The sequence below is a fragment of the Cuculus canorus genome, chromosome 1 (assembly GCF_017976375.1).
Source record: "Cuculus canorus isolate bCucCan1 chromosome 1, bCucCan1.pri, whole genome shotgun sequence".
NCBI lineage: Eukaryota > Metazoa > Chordata > Aves > Cuculiformes > Cuculidae > Cuculus > Cuculus canorus.
In genome coordinates this window covers 139,643,806-139,652,538 of record NC_071401.1, presented here as the reverse complement: position 1 = coordinate 139,652,538, position 8,733 = coordinate 139,643,806, and the positions used below count along the sequence as shown (strand labels likewise).

The following is an 8,733-nucleotide window of genomic DNA, read 5'->3' as shown; positions in this document are numbered from 1 at the left end:
TTTTAAAGGATGAAGAATTTTTAAAGAATGTTCTTTAGAGTTCCCTGTATAACAGTATATGACGGCTTCTTTATTCTGCACAGAAACAGCCAGAGGCTCTCTTGTGCAAGTGTCTGATTCCCAGGTTTACTTTTTCTAATTTGAATTCACTTTTATAAGTTAAACAAGTCTGCAGCTTTATAACACAGTAAAGAAAAGCATTACTACATCCATCTTATACCATATCCAGTTTATTTAATACTATAGCAATAAATACAGATAAAAGTTGTCAAATCTGGCAATGCCAGAGCTGGTGAGATGCAGCTACCTGAAATATATATCCAATACACTAGTTGTAGTTCTGAAATTCCATGTGTGCTGGAAAGCTGAAGGGTATACATGAGTAGTCTTCAAGTTCAGCCTCACAGGTATCAACAATACAGTTAAATACACTACTCCTGATACAGTAGAGTGGCATCTGCATAGAGGTAAAGCAACACTGTGCCCATCAACATTGAGAACTATATTCCAATATTTGTAGTCTTAAAACAAGTGAAATAAACAGCATTTTTTCCTTAAAAAAGGAAGTGATCTTTGGTCATTGCTTATTAAAATGTGCTTTAGCTCTATTTTACACAGCTAATGCTAAGGCTATATAACTTTGTCATGTTATCCGATGAGGGTGGACACTTGAAAAATCAGTATTCTGCTGTGGCTGAAAAGCAATCTTACTAGTATCAATACAGGTAAAATTTCAGAGTGGAGGCAGGCTTCACCTTAGCAACTTAAAGACTGAATCCCAGTTGACCTCTGAAATGGGTAAGAGGCAGTAATTCACCTTCAAATCATTTCTCTCTTCCTTTCATACTTTCTGTATGAGCACAGCACTTTCAAACACACTAGGCTAAGCCCTTATTTAGTTATGTCTACAATAAGAGCTCTGAATGTCAATTGATGACATATTTAGACCCAACTGATGTTTAATATCCACATTTGAGAAGCCTAGCTAGCATATTCCTTAGTGCTCTCTCAAGTGGTATTTCAAGACCATAGTGATAAACAGTTGTAAAAACACTAGTCCTTAGGAAATACATTCTATGCAAGTTAGGAGCGCAGATCTTGCCAGCAGGCTGACCTTTAAATCCAGGCAGACTTCCTAAAGAACTTGTGTTTTTTACCAGTCTTCCCCTCCCATCTAGAGCTGAACACACACACACACACACACACACACACGCACGCACACACCACCACCCCCCCCCATGCTACAGGTAAGGAAACTTTGTCACAGCCCACAAAAACTGCTCTGTGAAAGGGATCAGCCCAAGATTTGGCAAAGTCAGGACGGTGTCACAACTGTCCAACACTCACTAACACTCCACTAACATTTCAGTTCCCACCCTCCTCAACCCACTCTACTTTCTTTAATCACTCAGAAAAGATACTGAAACAGAGAATACTGCTTTGTTTATCTGTTTCCCTAATTCTGGTGCCTTTGCAAAACAGCTTTGCAGGTAAATACCTTTTGTAGATTTGGTGTCTAGAAGTGAATTTCAGCAGATGCTAAGCACCTATTGGTACAAGAGGATCTGAGCCATCCTGCATTTAAATACAAATACATTAGCACTTAGAGCAGAAGTATTTTGCTTTTCTCTAGGGCAAGTGTTCTTGCACAAAAGAAAAACAATTACTACTCAGCATTCTGAAGTAAGTTCTTGATCAGCAAGGCAGGTTTATTGGAAAAAATGTTTTTACTTCAGTCACACCTACAAGCTCTATCCAAAACCAGAACTCTCCCCTGAAGAGTGTAAGAGACAAAGGGTGAAAGGAACATCTGAAGAGTTTAAGTGGCATAGCCCTAATACAGTAAATATGAACTAGAAATAGAAGGTCAGGTTGAGGTCTAGACACTGTCCACTTGACCATACTGTCTCCTGCCTTTGGTGCCCGTCTTACTCCTCCAGACATTGATCTTTGGAGGAAATTGCCTGAATCCAAGAGCTGCCTGTGCTCCATTATTTCAGCTTGCTCCTGCTTCAAGACAAACCATCTTTTACACAGATTTCCTCCTCTTCCCAAACACATTGTTGATTAACTTGGCCATTGACTTTGATCCACTTGGTCTTCTCTTTTCCTTTACTTTGAAATTTGAGGTGATATTCCTCAGAACTTTTGTGAACATTGCCACAACCTCCTGATAATGTTCTGCTGCAGACAGTTCACAGAATTGGCACTTGTTATCCATTGCAAGCTTCTGTCCTTCATCCCAACCAACTTCTCTAATGTGGCATAAATCTCGTTTATTACCAACCAAAAATACTGATGATTCGACCATTCTGAAATTAAGAAGATTCTCATTAGAAAAAAAAGCTATGTCACAATGCTGTGCTACATACTGTGCTATGTACAGTGTGTCTGAAAAAAATGTATGTTCGGGATAACAGACCTCGCAAAAAATTCAAAGAACAAACCAACCCCTGAAACCACCAGGCAGAGTCATAGTTTTCCACTGGCCATAGTCAAACATCAAAGGATTTTCCAGACAAGCTACTGTCTATCAGTAAGTTTTAATTTTAATTTCTCTACTCAGTGAGGTCATGTAGTTTTCATCCACTGCAGTTTCTATACTCTGTACTGCTAAGCATATTGTCACCTCCTGGACTTCATGAAGAAGCAAGCTGATCAATATCTCAGTTTGCAGATAACAGAATAGTCTAAGAGATACACAAGTGTCAATGGCACAATTCAGAATAATCATCTTAATTCGAACCTTTTGCTAAAATTACTCTTTCCAGAGAAATCTTAATTAAGAAAGGTCAGCAGTAAAACAGACAGAAAAGTATTATTTTTTTTTAACTCAGCTTCTGATACAAAGAAAAGATTTCACACTCACTGATTTGGAAAGCACCTCAGCTGACTGAAGCAGGGGTACGCACCACCACACATACCCAGACTGGCAGTTCTGGTTGTTTTTTCTTACTATATGGTGACCCACATGCAAAATTAATGTCAAGGTCACTGCTAAAGTCAGTTTAGGAGACATCCATGTATTTAATTCATTTATAGTAGGAAATGTTTTCTCCAGTCTCCACACTGGTCCATCTCCATTGGCAACAGAATGAGAGAGTAGAAGCCTAGATTGATAACAACAGTCTTTTACCCATGAAAATCCCAGTAATGATAATTATTTAAACAGCAGTGCTGTAAGAAATGCAAACAAAAATCCTGATGCACGTGACTCTGAATACAGTGAAAGAGTTTGCGATTTGCAACACAGTTTACCTTCAGGTACCTTATTGTTGGTATTGTGTCATGCCACTAGGATGCTGCTGGATTGCTACTAGGATGCCTACAGCTCACAGAAATGTTCTCAGCTGTTTCATATGTTTGCTGAAAGAAACAAAAATAATGCCACTTACTTTTTACAAGCTCCTATGTGAGATTCTCGGATCCTGTACAACAATGCTTTTGCAAATGCAAATGATGCTCTGTCACTGATGTCGTAAACAACGATAAATCCATCAGCCCAGTGGAGCTCATCTGTGAGGGAGAGCTTCCCCCGCTGTGGCTGAAAGAAGTTCAAATTCACATGCAAAAAGAATGTTACTGTTGTCACTTCAGAGACTTTTCTTTGTCACTGTGAATGTAAGAATATTGTATCTTTAATTGAAAAATATATTAATAAGTCTAGGTTCTGGCACTGAATTCAGGTGAGCTCTACTCTAAAAGCCTAATAAATAACCATTACTACAGATGGCATTATGGATCACTGAAATATATTATGAAACATTTACACTTTAAGCGGTAAAATTGCATAACCTGTACAGCCATTGTTTATGCTGAATATTCTGCAAAGTTTCATGAGAATGAAGCGTACAGGAACCATCAGTATTTGCGTAGCTTTTCTTTAGAGCCGTTTTGCAAGTTTCTAATATTCTGACCACAGTAAGCCTAATCTGTTAAAAATTCTTTGCTCCCACTCACTTCTGTTTCAAGTCAGAAACGGTATTTACCCACAGGATAAATTTCTACAGGGCTACAAAAAAATCCAATTGTCCTTCAATCCGAGTTGACTTTAATGAAAGAAGTGACAGAAGTCACTCAAGCGATAACGGGGTTATATCAATCCTTGAGCCCCTTCACCCAAAGAAACTGTGACGCTTACGTGTTCCAGAAAGCAACAGCTGTAAACTAGTTGTCCCATTAAGCCAAGGAATGTAATTTCAAAACTATTTTAAATTAGCTTATCTCTGGAGATCATTTAGCCACAGCTAACAAGACCATGTGACCCAAGACTGGTAAAATACTGGAAGCCGACTAGGACAAAAAAATAAAATTGACTTTTGCTCTGTAGAAAAGCCATTTTGAATAGTAACTTGAGGACTGCTCAAGTAATTCCCTCACTAGTTCAGTATTTTGCTCCTTGCAATGTATAACCTCCACTGACATCCCACTCTGGCTGCCTTGATTACCTCAGCATCAGGGCAGCACTGCCGCACCATAAACAGCCGGAGCAGAAAGGCAGTAATTTACCATGAGGGATGGTAACCGAATGCTGGCAGTGAAAGGGGGGGGCCCCCGAGAAAGGAAAGATGAAACAAGCTTCCATAACTCTCTGAAGATTTCAGTATCTTTAATGCAAAAGTTTTTCTTAATGTTGTGGTGACTGTGCAGGAGGTACAGAGGCAGGGAAGGTGACTTGTGTGCGTCACAGCTGTTTTCCCAGATGGATAAAGGGACAGGGAGCTTTGAAAACAAGGATCCAGCTACTAAGAGGAAAGCCTCAGAGATCCAAAAGATTTCAGGAAGCAGAAACAAAACTTTTCCTTTCTCTATCTAATCTCCCCTTAGGACCTGCTTTTCTCCCCCAGCTAACATGGGGTATGGAGGTTCTGTATTCCATGGCTTTCCTTGGATACGCCTTTGGGAATATAAATCTTAATTCCAGACCTATCTACTGTAACTATTTCTGCCAACAATCAAACTGCTTGCTTTATAAACTAAATTTCATCAGCTTCAGGTATCTGAATAAACTGCACATAATCCTATAACTTCTCTGTATTTATCTATATAATGCAGAGCGGGAAATGTTGTTTGCCAATAACATTCCAAAATGTAAAAGCATTTACAGATCATTTAAGAAACGAAGGGTTTCTTCCATTAAGTGGGAAATGACTCAATAGTTCTGAGCAGCAGCAATAGCAAGACTTCAGTCTTTAAAAAAAGAAAACAGCAAACACAAATTCCAAGTGCTTGGAATTAGCTTATAAAGTGCTTGGAATTTGTCTGTCAAAAAGCTTGTGACCCCTGGACCCTTTGGAATCTTTTTACCATTAAACAGGTACAATGAAAAACGGCCTTTCTTTGCCCCCTAAAATTCTTACCTGCGAACAAGGGTCATACATTTCCAAGTGTATCTGCCTCCCATCCAGGCATAAGTGTTTAGTGTAGATGCATTCTAAAAGATACATGGTATACAAAGAAAACCAGCATCAGTGGCAGGGGACGGCAGTGATAGAAAAGGCAGCAAAGGTGAGATTTAATAATGCTGAGGGAATCTTTATTTTCTTTATTGCTTGATTTTTCAAGGGGTTTGGGGTTTTTGTTCGTGTTTTGAGGACTATTGTTTGTTTTGTTCAGGTTTTCAGGGGTTCTTAATTTGGTGTTTTACTTTGTAGGGTTTTTTTTGTAGCCTTTTTTTATGGGTTGGGTTTGGGGGGAGCAGTTCAGGGTTGGTTTTTTTTTTTTTGTAAATTCTATTTACGATAAAATGACTTCTGTGCAAAATCAAACATTTTTAACCAAATAATCTGGTGCTTTAAAAGTTCTTATACTAGGCAGCATTAGACCAATAGTATTCACAACATCATACCCCTAGACTAGGTCCTGAGATATCTGAGGCATGAGTTCTCAGATTTAGAACTCTCCACCAGCACTAGCAACTCTGGCAAATCTCCTGTGGGCAGACCAACATTATGGGTTTAAGCAGTTGGTCTTCTTTAGCCAATTATAATCAACTTGTGTTCATAATCACCAACAGTCTACAGTATAATTACTCAGTGACTGAACAGACCCAACTGTCGGCACTACTGAAAATACAATTGAAACTGTAATGATGGTATAGATAAAGGTTATTGTCTCCAAAACTCAGCATCTTCAGGTCAGCACCACATTCAACTTCAGCATCGTCCATCAGCATCGTCCACAAGCACCTTAAGAGTTCATCTGATGATGATGACCCATCCTAAGCATTTCAGGATTGGAGAGGTGCGAATCTAGACTAAACGTAAGGACAAATTTCTTCACAGATTGCCCTGGGAAGCTGTGGATGCCCCATCCCTGGAGGTGTTCAAGGCCAGGTTGGATGAGGCCTTGGGCAGCCTGATCTAGTGGGAGGTGTCCCTGCCCACGTGAGGGGGGTTTGAACTAGATGATCTTTAAGGCCCCTTCCAACCCAAACTATTCTATGATTCCATGATCTCAAGGGTATAAAATCTGCAGCCAGTGGTTTACATAATTAAATATTTTTTAATTAAATTTTGACTCCACTAACAGTGGGATGATCTGCATTTTATCACAGATATTCCCACTTTCTTCCTCCTTCCTTCACTCCCAAAACAGGGCTAGGCTTTTGCTGCTTCTTGTTAAACTTTATTTAACAAGCATTCATTAACAAATGAAAATATTTCATGGGTTTGTCACACCTTTTCCAAGACTTGCACTAAAGAGGCTCAGAACAGGGAAAACTGTCCTTAGTTGTAGGTAGCTTAGAATATATGGAGAGCACAACACAGCTTTACAGGTGACAGCTTAGACCTATGCAAGCCATGTAGGACACCAAGTGTCTTTTCAGTTTGTATTTGTACAGTAAAAAGTATTGGTAGAGGATTTATGTACAACTAACTCTACTTTCAGACTAAGTTCATTTGGATATACTCAATACAATACAGCTTAGTACTGCTACTCTCTTTTTTATTTCTGGATCATGGAAAGCTATACTGATTTTCATAAACTGAGGTAGATAGTAAACTCCTTTCCTTTTCATGTTTTGGGAACTTCTCATGCTCCATCAGCTGGAGTGGCAAACACTTCCAAAGGTTCCTATCAGTTAAATAGCATGCTTCTACCCTGCATGTGAAAGTTCAAGTCCTGCTTTGCCATCTTCCAAGATCTTAGAAGCGTCTTAAGGATCAGTGTGTTTGTTCTGACACGGATAAGAAATTCTGTCCTCAGGATGGCAAAGCTTTCCACAAAGCTATCAACCCAGAGCATCCCTGCAAAAGCAGAGGGCTTTGCATTATGCTTTGATTAACCAGCAGTGCCTGATAAAACAATCTGTTTCACCTCTTCTCTAGAGCCGAGAAGGAGATACTCAATAGAACAGGTGTTGAGAGTTTGTTCTTTCCCCCCCACCACCCACCCCAGTCTATTCCTTTACTCTCTTTATCTCCTCTCTGATTGATCTTACTATCATCTACCCATGTTTTGCACATGCTGCCCGGTTATCTTCCCTTCCTAAGTCCCTTCACAGCTGCTTTGTGAGGAGCTCTTTGCCAGCCCCGGTGCCCGGGTGTGCTACTCCAGTTCCAAGCGATCTCTCCACAGATACCTGGTTTGACTTTCCTCGTCTTCAAAGCTTATACTTAAATCACAAGCCCTCGCTGATAAGCAAGCAAAAACTTAAATCTTTCCCAACAAGTTCTCCGAAACTGCGTTCCTACCCAATTTCTTGCTCAAATAAATGTCTGAAACGTCGCATCCCGCGCTCCAACATCACACAGCCCCGAGGAGGCTCCACACGTGACACTACATCACCCCCTCAACCCCCTTATTCCCGTTTGGACCCGCTCCCACCGCCTGCGCCCCCTCCCCACCCCCTGCGTCCCTCCCCAGCTCCGCTCTAAGCCCCAGCGCCCCCTTCCCCATCGCCGCTGCGGATCCGTTCCCGAGCCCCAGCGCCCCCTTCACAGACCGGATCCCACACCGTGTGCCCCAGCGCCCGTGCCCCCTCCCTAGCGCCGCTCCCATCGCCTGCGACCCCTCCCCACCCCCAGCGCCCCTTCCCAGCGCCTGTGCCCCCTCCTCAGCGCCAGTCCCATGGCCTGCACCCCTTCCCAGCGCCGCTCGTACTCCCAGCGTCCCTTCCCCATCCTCCGCGCCCTCTTTCCCAGCCCCGTTCCCACCACCTGCGCCCCCTCCCCAGTCCCACTCCCATCCCCTGAGCCCCCTTCCCCATCTCTGCGCCCCACCGCCAGCGCTCCCCCCACATCCCCCGCGCCCATCTCCCCGTCCCCTCTCAGCGCTCCTTCCCCAGCGCCCTCCCCAACCCCTGCGCCCTCTTCCCCATCGCCTCTCCCACCCTCGCACCCCCTTCCCAGCGCCCTTCCCCCCCCCCGTCCATCGCCCCTGCGGATCCTTTTCCCACGCCCCTCTCCATCCCGGTTCCCACACCCGCCGCTCTCACCGGCGCTGGACGCGTACTCCCCGATGAACCGCCGGGTCAGGAACCGCACGGCCAGCGCTGCAGGAAAGAAGCAGACGCCGAGTTTAGCGGTGTCCCCACCGCCCCACTCTTTAGATTCAAACGGGACGGGGGTAAAAGCGTTACCGGAGCCGCCTCTTACCCGACTTGCCGGCCCCGCTGCCGCCCAGCACAGCGAGCTTCACCTCGGCCATGCCGCCCGCGGGCTGCGCCCCGCCGCCCCCATCGCTTTATAGTCCCAACCCCTCCGGCTTTCCCGCCCCGCAGCCTCACCC

General features: G+C 43.3%; 1 protein-coding gene across 1 annotated transcript; it reads right to left on the bottom strand.

The window, feature by feature from the left end:
- Positions 1-212: 212 nt before the first annotated feature.
- On the bottom strand, positions 213-8,697 carry RERGL (RERG like). The gene is made up of 5 exons (XM_054078343.1): positions 8,601-8,697; positions 8,441-8,497; positions 5,361-5,434; positions 3,396-3,544; positions 213-2,312 (listed from the first exon to the last, which is right to left on the bottom strand). Exons 1-5 carry the CDS (start codon positions 8,650-8,652, stop codon positions 2,030-2,032), a joined length of 615 nt encoding a protein of 204 aa, XP_053934318.1. The 5' UTR covers positions 8,653-8,697; the 3' UTR covers positions 213-2,029.
- Between the last annotated feature and the right edge of the window lie 36 nt (positions 8,698-8,733).

Bases quoted from the DNA above. Each gene is read 5' to 3' on its own strand.
- RERGL (XM_054078343.1), bottom strand. From the start codon at position 8,652: ATGGCCGAGGTGAAGCTCGCTGTGCTGGGCGGCAGCGGGGCCGGCAAG. The intron at 8,498-8,600 runs GTAAGAGGCGGC...TCTTTCCTGCAG, and splicing joins CAGCGGGGCCGGCAAGTCGG to CGCTGGCCGTGCGGTTCCTG. The intron at 3,545-5,360 runs GTAAGAATTTTA...AACTTCTTTCAG, and splicing joins TGTATGACCCTTGTTCGCAG to CCACAGCGGGGGAAGCTCTC.